Raw genomic sequence first — 12,736 nt, forward strand, 5'->3', positions numbered from 1 at the left:
ACAGACAGCATTCAGTTAGTTCAGGGGAAAAAGCCAGCACCCTGAACTTCAGAAGAAATACAAACAAATTACAAGCATCAACAGACAGACCAAATACAGATTCATTCACTTACTTCAGGGGAAGAGACCAGCACCCTGAACTTCAGAACATTCATTTAGTTCAGGGGAAAAAGCCAGCACCATGAACTTCAGAACAAAATACAAACAAATTACAAACATCAACAGACAGACCCCATACAATTCATAGTTACCAACATCTAGGTTCAGCCCAAGAGCTCAGAACAAGAGCTGTCCCAGCATCACACTCACCACCACTGCTGCTCCAACAGAAAAAGGGATCTTCAAGCTATCTCCTCTCCTCTTATAGAGCTTTTGACATCATCAAGCATCATCTGAATGACCAGAGCCCAGGCTCTGGTGATTGGTTCTTGAGTTGGCCCCTCCCCCCAGGACCCTGGGAGGCTCACATCCACATAGATTAGGTCAACACCCAATAGGGCATGGCTCTGGAGTCAACACCTCCCCCAAGCCAGCCCCATCCTGGGCCCACTCCAGTCACCAATACGCACCCACATAGGTTCCACACCTAATAGGGCTCTGGGCCTGGGGCCCAGCACCCAAGCAAGGCTCAACGAAATACACTGAGTCACTCAAAACAAAGGTCATTTTGCTTACCAACACAACACCCACCACATATCACCTGAAGCCACGTTTTTAAAGGCCCTTTTCTCCATCACCAATACTCCCAAAGATTAATAAATGGTACCTATGGCTAAGGAAAGCTGTGGAAACCAAAACAAACTAGGCTAGCTGGGTTCCATTACTAGTTGCGGCCAGAGAGAAAGTCATCTTGGCAAAGTGGAAAGACTATTAGATTTGGAGTCACAGGAGGTGCCGGGGTTTGAATTCTGGCTCTGCTACTTATTACACGTACCTTCATGCTTTCTATTTATCATGAGCACCCAACAAAACACTAGTTGTCTCATCACACCCTGAAGCAATTTTCTTAGTTTAACATCATTTGTTCTGGAAAACTTGTCTTTAGGAGAATCCACCCTTAACCTTTTTGTTCTTATCCCAGTTTCCCACAGCCAGAATAATCTGCCAGAACTTTCGTTATTCTTTCCAGCAATGTTAAGGAAGATTTGACAACCAGTTCCCTTCTCTCATCCCTACCTGCAAACAATCTGACAGGAGATACTTGGACATACACATACAAAAGTTCAAGGGCAGTCTTTGAGAGACCACTTATGGCAGTAGAGACAATAGTGCTCCTTGTCCCCAAGGAAACAAAAGTCCTAAAATAAATCTATAGAATTTTTTAAAAGGATTTGTATCTATATTAGTTAAGATTTATCTGATTCATTGCCTTTATTCTGATTGGGGTAGCAGGGTAGCAGAGGGAAGTGCCAATTCAGAGCCACCACAAAGGCCCAGTGCTTACCAGTGATGCAATCTTATTTCATAGAAGAGAATACTGAAGCAGCTGGATAAAAATCTGGCTTAATATGACTGGTATTCTAGGGGTATCTCAGGAAGGAAAGAAAGCAAAGAGCAGACACCAACAAGCACCAGATTTTTTCTCTCCCCATCCCCCATCTCCTCAAGACAGCAGAAACTCCCAGGGGAAGGGGGGCCAGATGTGCAAGAAAACTCACTTCTTCCTCTTCTATGCCAGTCAGGTCCCAGAAGTAGCCTAGTCTCATCTGTAGCCGCTTCCAGTTTTCCAAAAACATGGTGGCTTAGGGTGAAGAAGTAGATGACAGAGAGACAGAGAGACAGAGAGACAGAGAGAGAGAGAGAGAGAGAGAGAGAGAGAGAGAGAGAGAGAGAGAGAGAGAGAGAGAGAGAAACACTCAGTTAGGCTTTTCAAGATAATGCTTCTTTGTACCCCTGTGGTTCAAATGGGAGCCCTTCCCCTTCCCTTACAACAATTAATTCAACCCTTTATTTCTAAGCAAGACCAAATCCAAAGCAAATATTCCACATCCTCAGATACCAAGAGATATACAAAGAATCCCCATTCTCCTCTCAATGTATGTATACTCTCTCTCTCTCTCTCTCTCTCTCTCTCTCTCTCTCTCTCTCTCTCTCTCACACACACACACACACACACACACACACACACACACAAATTACTTTCCTTAAATTATATAACTAATGAGTGAAAGGAAAAAGCCCACGGATAGTGGGATGATGACAGTGGACACAGGATGAATGTAAAGAGATTCTAAAGATGTAAAAGTTCACAAAATACCTACTTTTATGCATTTTTACTATAGTACAATCTCATGTTGTGCTTTTTTTTTTTACTTATTTCATTAAAAAAATAAATTCTAAGTGTGAACTAACTCCATATGCCTGGAAATTCTTTTGTCCTTATCCTCATGTGACTCAAGAAACCCTCCATAGGACTATAGGATCTGAGGATTAGAAGGAATCTTAGAAATCATCGAATCCAACTACCTTGCTTCTCTGAGATCACACAGGTAGTAAATTCCAAATTAGGAATTCACATACTTCTCACTACTTTTCATGAACCTAATGATAAGCTAAACAGACTTTACCTTAACAGAACAATGAGTATTGTATTTGTATTTCCAGGGCTAGCTGGCAGAGTGCCTGGCACATAATAAGTGCTTAATAAATGTCTTATCTGTGTCTCCATCCATCCATGTTATCCAGTTATTTGATATGGAAACCATAACAATGAAGGCAATCATAAGGAAGGCCATAGTTTACAGGATTAGGGAAGTATTGGTCATACCACATCTCAAACACTGTGTTCAATTCTGGGTCCCACATTTTGGGAAGAGTATTTGATATTTTGGAGTTAGATTGTAGAATTAATTTTACAGTAGCAAATATGTTTGAGGCAGCTCAATCGATTGAAATTGAAATTGATGCACTTAATAGAATGATGTGCTTAGAGTCAAGAACACCCAAGTCAAAATCTGAACTCAGACACTTACTGTGACCCTGGGCAAGTCACTTAACCTCTTTTTGCCTCAGTTTTCTCAACTGTAAAATGGAGATAATAGTATCTATCTTACGGGGTCATTGCAAGGACCAAATGAGAACTGCAAAGTGCTAAGCATGGCACCTGGCACCAAGTAGGTAATATATAAATGCTTATTCCTCCCTTCTCCTCTACTGTAAATATTCAACTTTCAATCATTTATTTTTTGGATCATCTGTAGAAAATTTTTAATTTATAAGATTTGCTTTAAGTAGTAGGCAGTCAAGAAATGATTAGTGGACTGGCTTGAATGGCATTGAAGTTAGCTAAATAATTCTCACATGGAAATTAAAGGAAAAATTTCTCTACTTAATCTCTAAAGAAGACAGCACATATATGTTTGGAGAAGTATTCATATTCTCATCCCCAGATCTGGCAAAGGGAAACAAATCTACCTCTCCCCCAAAACCATGTTTTGGGGTACAAGAAGGGAAATGTTGAAAAAGGAGGTAAGGGAGAGAAAATTAAGATATGAGAATTCTGGTCACTCTCCCCATTTAGAGTCAAAATCCCTCTAGCAATTCTTCCAGAGCACCACTCACCCCACAGGGCCATGAAGATGGAGAAAAAGACAGTGGCAGGGTTGTCAAATAGGTGACTGGCCCGTGCTGTGCCACATGCAGTACTGAGGTTCCAGTAGTCACAGGCTTTGTCACAGAGAGGGCACATTGTGAAGCCATTCTTCTCATCACACATCTCTTTGCTGTGGGGGACAAAGAGGCAAATGATTCAAAACTAGTTCATGGGTGATTTATACCTCAATGGTTTGTATAACCCAATTATATAACTTTTAACAAATATCCCAACAATCAGCTGACTTGGAGGAACTCACAGATCTTTATAGGTAGTGGGGCTGAATGGCCCAACTTCAGAACAGCATTCTCATTTTTTGATTTTTAAGGAATAGTAGGAGTTGTTACTCGAGATGTTGTAATTAATGTCATGGATTTGAGTCTTGTGTAGGCAATCAGTTTGACTCTCTTGTATGATCACAACTTATAAATATATTCAGGGGAGATAAGGCAAGGAGTGTGGAGAAACTGATGCCAATGTATTCTATACAAATCTGTTGGAAAAAATAATTTAAAGCCTCACTGATTTGCCCATTAAAGTAGAGCTTAGCACTAAAAGAACTGCATTTTCCCCAAAATGCTGGACTTTTCATGCTTTCTGTCTGACTTGTGGTTTTAACAGAACCAATATAAGTAGTAAGATTTAAACAAAGTAACCTTAAATATGAAAATCTGGAACAAAATTGAGGAATTCTGAGATGTTCCAGGAATTCATTTCACACTGAAGTCACATCTAGTACACCTAGAACCCTCTTACTCAACAGGTACATTGTCCTAATAAGGAAAGTTCTATCCCAGGAAATGGCCCTTAGTCAATCTACCACCAAGTCAAGACATCACTCTTGTGATATCATTGGTTCTCTTCAAGAATACAAAATATCAACAACTGCATTCTTCTTTCCTCTGTTCGTAGGTTTAATATAACTCCCTAGAGCTAACAAACGTAATTAAAAAAAAACATGAAAAAAATGTGGCCTATAGGCATCCTAGGGGACTCTCAGATTCTTAGATATCTATTCTTGGCTTCACTACTGATTTACTGATTTACAACAACCTCTGTGAGGAGGAGTAGTAGGAGCTACCCCACTGGGAACTCAAATGGAACTAGACAACTGGAGCAAACTTATTTGCCTTCTTCTTTTCTTTCTTTTCTCTTTTGCTTTACCTTACCTTCTCTCTGTCTACATAGGGTATCATACCCTTGCCTGCAAGTGCCAGAGCAGACCCGAAGGAATGTAAATTTCGATCCCTGAAACGTTTCAAGATATCTTGGGGTTTATGGGCTAGAAGGACCATGGCTTAAACCCAAATCACTCTGGCTCTCATTGATTGGCCAACAATAGCTCCCAGGCCAAGCCCCACTTGGCCATTATATGAGCCCTGATTGGCTCAGAGTGAAAGTAAATAACAATTGTTTCTGTTTTGGCCAGAAACTCTAAAAGTGTCCCCCTCCCAGACTGAATTTTTTTTTAACAAGGTAAAAGAGGCCATTCTCTGCCTCATTTCTTACCTAGCTTTAATTACTGATTGGGCGTGGCCTCCATCAACTGAGACCTATTAAAGACCTTAGCTTAAAAAGGCCAAAGTCTCCCACTGCATCCAAAGCCATCTCCAGTCATCCTGATCTATATCTGGCCACTGGATCCAAATGGCTCTGGAGGAGAAAGTGAGGCTGGTGACTTTGCATAGCCCTCTCTCACTTAAATCCAATTTACTTGCATGTCATGGCATTACCTCCCTGATGTCATGGTCCTCTTTGGGAACTAAGGACAAACAACAACAACTGATTTACTGTATGACCATGCATGAGTCAATCCTGCTCCTACCTGGTTGCTCAGAAAGGAAGGAAATAAACACTACACTAGAGTAAAAAGAAAGAAGGGGTTGGAATTTCTATTATTTCTCATCACAAGGGTATGTGAAGAGAAGAGCATAAAAACATGGCAGAAGGGGAATAGGAAGTAGGCATCATATGAATGTCACTCATCTGAACTAGACAAAGGTGGATTGAACACACATACATACTTACACAGAAAGAGTTTGGTATAGAAATACATCAAACTCAAAAGAGAAACAAGTGATAAGAGGAAGGAAAATTCAGAAGAAGAAAGAGTTGGAAGCAAAACAAACTTCAGCTTTGGAAGATGGATCCTAAAGGGGGATTAAAAGTAAAACTAATAAAAGGTAAGAAATAGTGATCAGGGTCTGGGCAAGGGGAAGAAAAGAGGGATAGTGGAACAGAAACAGACTGTTTCAATTAAGGAACCTCTGATACTAATCACTTTCTCTTTCACCACCCTCTTCTTGATAAAAGCATTGGGGTAAAAAGCTAAGAAAGGAAGCAGAATGAGAGGATATGATGGAAGAACATACAAAATTAACAAACATAACAGTGAACACGAATGAGAAGAATTCACCCTTAAGAGAAAAGAGAATAGCAGATTAGAAAGTAGAACACGATAATTTACAAAAAGAATACTCAGAGCAAAAAGACACAAACAGAGAAAAAATAAAGGAACAGAGAAGAATTTATTATGCTACAAGTAAACTAAAAAAGTAGGGACAATAATCATGATTTCAGACAAGACAAGAGTGAAAATAGATATGGTCAAAATAGACAAGGAAATTATATTATGCTTAAAGTCACAGTGGGCAATGAAATAGCATCAATATTATATATACATATATATATGTATATGCATATACCCATACACATGCACACAGAGCGACATACATGAATATATACTTTTGCATATATATGTACAAATGAGAGTGCATGCATATATGCAAATATATGTGTTTGGTATATATCAATACCAAATATAAATACTATATATCAGTACACACAGATACACAGAAACAGAGAGAATATAATATATACACTGAATTGCAAAGCACCTGAAATACAAAAATGAAAAATTAATCAAATTGTAGAAAGAAATAGATATCAATGATATAATAGTTAGATAACTCAATGTATCCCTTTCAGAACTAGATAAATCTAACAATAAGGGGAAAAGTGTTAAGGATCTGATAGATCTTTGGTGATTACTGAATGGGCACAGAAAATAATATGTACATTTCTCAACTGCACATGTGACCTTTAAAAAATTCAACTACTTGTTAGGACATAAAAACCTCATAAACAGACACAGAAAAGTAGAAATATTAAATACATCCTTTTACTAAATGCAACACAATAGAAACTAAAATCAATGAAAGGCCTTTAAGGAAAGAATTCAAATATAAATAGACATAAATAATTTAATATTGAATAACCAGTGGATCAAAGAACAAACCATAGAAATAATAGATAATTTCATTAAAGAAAATGAAAAGAATGAGTCAAACTTTTCACATGTAGTCAAAGCAGTCCTGAGAGGAAAATTTATCTATCAAAACAAAGAAAGAACAGATCACAAAAATAGACATACCATCAAAACATTAGAAAAGCAATAATTGTTTAAAAAACAAACCAAATACAGAAATTGAAATCCTGAAAATCAAAGAAGCAATTGACAAAATTGAAACAAAAAATTAAATAAGTCAAATGAAGAGTTATTTTTACACTAGAAATAAATAAACCTAACTAGTCTGAATAAAAAACAGGAGAAAACCAAGTTTCCAGTATCAAAGGTGAAAAAGAACTCACAATAAATGAAGAAAAATAAGGCAACTTATTAGAAACTATTTTGCCCAATCATATGTCAACAATCTGATATCTTAAATGAAATAGGGGAATATTTATTAGAATATAATGTATCTAGATTAACAGAATAAAAATAGATAATTTAAATAAACCTGTATCAGAAAAAACAAGCCATAAAATAATGTCAAAAAGAAAAAGGTAGGACCATTTAATTCATTGATATGGATTCAAACAATTTTTAAAGGAATAGTTAATTTCAATAATTAACAATACTCAAAAGGAAAAGAGGTCCTACCAAAAGTTTTTTATAATTCAAATATGATCTTGATACCTATTCTAGAGAGAGACAAAACAGAAAAAGAAACTATAGCTCAATATTCCCTAATGAATACTGACACAAAAAATTAATAAAATATTATTAAAGAGACCACAACAATATATCAAAAAAGGTTATGTACTCTGAAGAGGCTAGACTTATACCTGAAAAGTAGAGCTGGTTCAATATTAGGGAACCACTAAGCATAATAAACTATATTATTAACAACAAGAAGAAAAACATGATTATACAAATAGATACAAAATACTTTTGACAAAATACAACACCCTTTTTTGTTTTTTAAAAAAATATTTTAAAGCACAGGAATGAATAAACCTTTATATATGTAATGGAAAAATGCTTGAGACCTTTCTAATAAGACCAAGAGTTAATTAAGAACATCCATTTTTATAATTGTTATTTGACACAGTGCTAGAAAATCTAGTTACAGTGATGATAACAAAAAGTAATAAAGGAAACAAACAAAGAGAAAGCAGAGACAAAATTATTGCTTTTGTAAATAATATGTTGGCTTGCTTAGAAAAGTTAAGAAGTTCAACTAAAATTAATTGAAATTCATCAAAATAGCAGGATATAAAATATAACCATGTAAATCGTCACCTTTTCTATATATTCCCAATAAAACCCAGTAGGAAGTGATAGAAAGAAAAATTCTATCCAAAATAACTGCAAATGGTATAAAATATTTTGGAGTCATCCACTTACCAAGAAATACACAGAAACTATATGAACACAATTATGAATCACTCCTTACAGAAATAAAGACAGAGCTGAGGCATTAAGTTTTTATGGTTGGGCAGAGCTGATACATTAAAAATGACCATACTGTCTACATTAATTAAATCAATCAGTGCCATACCAAACCACCAAAAGAATTACCTTATGGAGCTAGAAAAAAATGCTAACAAAATTTATCTAAAGATGGAGAGGACCTAGCCATACCATAATTAAAAGTACCATAAAGTTATAATCTTCAAAATTATTTGGTACTGGTTAAAAAACAGAAAAGTTGGCCAAGATGGCAGCTGGAAAGCAGGGACTAGCGTGACCTCCCTGCCGAGTCCCTCAAAAACCTATAAAAAATGACTCTGAACCAATTCTAGAACGGCAGAACCCACAAAACAGCAGAGGGAAGCAGGACTCCAGCCCAGGACAGCCTGGATGGTCTCTGGGTGAGGTCTATCCCACATGGAGCTGGGAGCTGGGAACTGGGAGCTGGGAGCTGAGCAGAGCAGAGCCCAGAGTGAGCAGTGAGGACCAACCAGACCAGGAGCCAGGCAGAGCAGGCCCTAGCGCCCTGAATCAGTGAACTGCGCCAGTTACCAGACTTCTCAACCCACAAACACCAAAGACAGCGGAGAAGGTTAGTGCGAAAAACTGCAGGAGTGGGAGTTCGGCTTCCAGCCCCGGGGGCAGCAGAGGTGGGGCAGCTACAGCTGCTGCTGCTTCTGGCCCCAGGCCCACCTGGTGGGAGGAATTAAGTAGCTGATCAGAGCAGGAGGGAAGAGCCTGCTGAAGATCTAAGCCCAGTCTGGGTTGGGGGTTCTTGGGGAAGGAGTAGTGCTGGTGTGACAGAGCTGGCACCTTCCCCCCAAACGTGGAACATAGAACTCTTTAGTCTACAAGCAGTCATACCCCACTGAAAAACTCAAGGGTCGAGTTAGTTGGTTGGGAATATGGCCAGGCAGCGAAAACGCACCCAGATTCAGTCTCAGACTTTGCATTCTTTCTTTGCTGACAAAGAAGACCAAAACATACAGCCTAAAGAAGAAAACAAAGTCATAGAGCCTACAACAAAAGCCTCCAAGAAAAACATGAACTGGCCCCAGGCCATAGAAGAACTCAAAAAGGATTTGGAAAAGCAAGTTAGAGAAGTAGAGGAAAAATTGGGAAGAGAAATGAGAAGGATGCAAGAAAACCATGAAAAACAAGTCAATGACTTGCTAAAGGAGATCCAAAAAAATACTGAAAAATACACTGAAGAAAACAACACCTTAAAAAACAGACTAACTCAAATGGCAAAAGAGCTCCAAAAAGCCAATGAGGAGAAGAATGCCTTGAAAGGCAGAATTAGCCAAATGGAAAAGGAGGTCCAAAAGACCACTGAAGAAAATACTACTTTAAAAATGAGATTGGAGCAAGTGGAAGCTAGTGACTTTATGAGAAATCAAGATATTATAAAACAGAACCAAAGGAATGAAAAAATGGAAGACAATGTGAAATATCTCATTGGAAAAACCACTGACCTGGAAAATAGATTCAGAAGAGATAATTTAAAAATTATTGGACTACCTGAAAGCCATGATCAAAAAAAAGAGCCTAGATATCATCTTTCAAGAAATTATCAAGGAGAACTGCCCTGATATTCTAGAGCCACAAGGCAAAATAGAAATTGAAAGAATCCATCAAACACCTCCTCAAATAGATCCCAAAAAGAAATCTCCTAGGAATATTGTCGCCAAATTCCAGAGCTCCCAGATCAAGGAGAAAATACTGCAAGCTGTCAGAAAGAAACAATTTGAGTATTGTGGAAACTCAATCAGAATAACCCAAGATCTGTCAGCTTCTACATTAAGAGATCGAAGGGCTTGGAATATGATATTCTGGAGGTCAATGGAGCTAGGATTAAAACCAAGAATCACCACCCAGCAAAACTGAGCATCATGCTCCAAGGCAAAATATGGATTTTTAATAAAATAGAGAACTTTCAAGCTTTCTCAATGAAAAGACCAGAACTGAATAGAAAATTTGACTTTGAAACACAAGAATCAAGAGAAGCATGAAAAGGTAATCAAGAAAAAGAACAAGAAAAAGAAATTGCAAGGGACTTACTAAAGTTGAACTGTTTTGTTTACATTCCTACATGGAAAGATAACATGTATGATTCATGAGACCTCAGTATTAGGGTAGCTGAAGGGAATATGCATATATGTATATATGTTTATGTATATATATGTATAAGTGAATGTGTATGTATGTATATATCTATGTGTGTGTATATATATATATATATATATATATATATACACAGAGAGAGAGAGAGAGAGAGAGAGAGAGAGAGAGAGAGAGAGAGAGCAGACACAGAGTGATTTGAAGATGAAGGGAAGATATCTAAAAGAAATAAAATCAAATTAAGGGAGGAGAGAGGAACATATTGAGAGAGGGAGATAGGGAGAGATAGAATGGGGTGGATTATCTCGCATAAAGGTGGCAAGAGGAAGCAGTTCTGTGGGAGGAGGGGAGAGGGCAGGTGAGGGGGGCAATGAGTGAATCTTGCTCTCATCAGATTTGACCTGAGGAGGGAATACCATACATACCCAATTGCATATCTTACCCCACAGGAAAGAAGAGGGAAGAAGATAAAAAAGGCAGGGATGATGGAGGGGAGGGCAGATGGGGGTGGAGGTAATCAAAAACAAACACTTTCAAAAGGGGACAGGGTCAATGGAGAAAATTCAATAAAGGGGGATGGGTTGGGAAGGAGCAAAATATAGTTAGTCTTTCACAACATGAGTATTGTGGAAAGGTTATACATAACAATACACATGTGGCCTATGTTGAATTGCTTGACTTCTTGGGGAGGGTGGGTGGGAAGGGAAGAGGGGAGAGAATTTGGAACTCAAAGTTTTTAAAAACAGACGTTCAAAAACAAAAAAAAAAAGTTTTTTGCATTCAACCAGAAAATAAGATACACAGGCAATGGGGAGTAGAAATTTAGCTTGCCCTACAAGAGGGGAAGGGAAAAAGGGATGGGAGGGGAGTGGGGTGACAGAAGGGAGGGCTGACTGGGGAACAGGGCAACCAGAATATACGCCATCTTGGAGTGGGGGGGGAAGGGTATAAATGGGGAGAAAATTTGTAATTCAAATTTGTAAGCCAATGCTGAAAGCTAAATATGTTAAATAAATAAATTAAATTTAAAAAAAACAGAAAAGTTGATCTTTGGAATAGATTAGGCACATAACATACAAAGCAAACATAGTAACATAGTATTCAATAATTCCAAAGTCCTGTCATGACTGAGGTAAAAGCTCAATGTTCAACAAAAACTGTTGGGAAAAATGGGAGGTGGAATGGCAAAAAAAAAAAAAATAGGTTTAGATAATATCTCATATCTGCCACCATGAGCTTCAAAATGGATATATTACCTAAAAGAATGGATTTCTTAAAAAATAATATTATGAACAATTAAAGGAGCAGGGAAGGAGATATTTTCACAACAATGGATAGGCAGTTCTTCATCAAGGAAGGGGTAGAGAGAAATAAAAAAAAATTATTCCATAAAATTGAAAAGCATCTGCACAAACAAAATCAGTGTGGATAAAATTAGGAGGGAAATAGTTAAGTTGGAAAAAAATCTTTGGAGCATGTTTCTCTGATTAAGATCTAATATCCAAGATATTTAAGAAATTGATTCAAATATCCAAGAACAATAACAAGAACATTTCTCCAATAGGTGAAAGGATATAAACAGGCAGTTCTCAATGGAAGAAATCCAAATTTTCTACAGTCATATAAAAAACACTCCAAATTACTAATAAGAAGAATGGAAAGTAAAACAACTTTTGGGTTCCGCCTCACACTCATTTGATTGGAAAAGATGACCAAAAAAAAGAAAATGGCAATTATTAGATGGGATGTAGGAATACAGGCACACTCATGTACTGGTAATGTTATTGTGAATCATTTTAGTTATTCTGGAAAGCCATTTGAATCTATGCACAAAAAGTAAACTGCATACCCTTGACTCAATAATACTATTACTAGCCTTATATACCAAAGAAAAGGTACACATATGTACAAAATTATTTATAATAGTATTTATTGTTGTGGAAATGAATTTGAAACTAAGGGAAATGTTCATCAACTGCAGAATGGCTGAATAAATTTTGGTAAGTGAAATAATAGAACACTATTTCATCTTAAGAAATTACAAAAGAGATAATTTCAGACTATACTGGGCAGCCTTGTATGAACTGGTGCAAAGCGAAGTGACCAGAACCAGGAGGACAATATATGTAACAATAAAAAACACTATGATCTAAAAAAGAAAGATTTCAGAACTCTGATCAAAACAACAACCAAATGTGACTCTAGAAGACCTATGATGAAGAATGTTAACCATATTCCCTTACAAAGGGGCAAAGCACTCAAGATAC

The 12,736-nt window shown here is 37.3% G+C and overlaps 1 protein-coding gene across 1 annotated transcript in view; it reads right to left on the reverse strand.

Annotated features, from left to right (window-relative positions):
* ANO2 (anoctamin 2) overlaps window positions 1-12,736 on the reverse strand; it is a 536,951-nt gene that overhangs the window by 238,857 nt on the left and 285,358 nt on the right. The window contains exons 11-12 of the mRNA XM_036759072.1: window positions 3,562-3,722; window positions 1,659-1,741 (exon numbers count right to left, since the gene is read on the reverse strand). Of these exons, the coding sequence (XP_036614967.1) occupies window positions 1,659-1,741; window positions 3,562-3,722 (244 nt within the window). The remainder of the gene's footprint in view (window positions 1-1,658; window positions 1,742-3,561; window positions 3,723-12,736) is intronic.

Source organism: Trichosurus vulpecula, chromosome 5 (genome assembly GCF_011100635.1).
Source record: "Trichosurus vulpecula isolate mTriVul1 chromosome 5, mTriVul1.pri, whole genome shotgun sequence".
Taxonomy (NCBI): Eukaryota; Metazoa; Chordata; class Mammalia; order Diprotodontia; family Phalangeridae; genus Trichosurus; species Trichosurus vulpecula.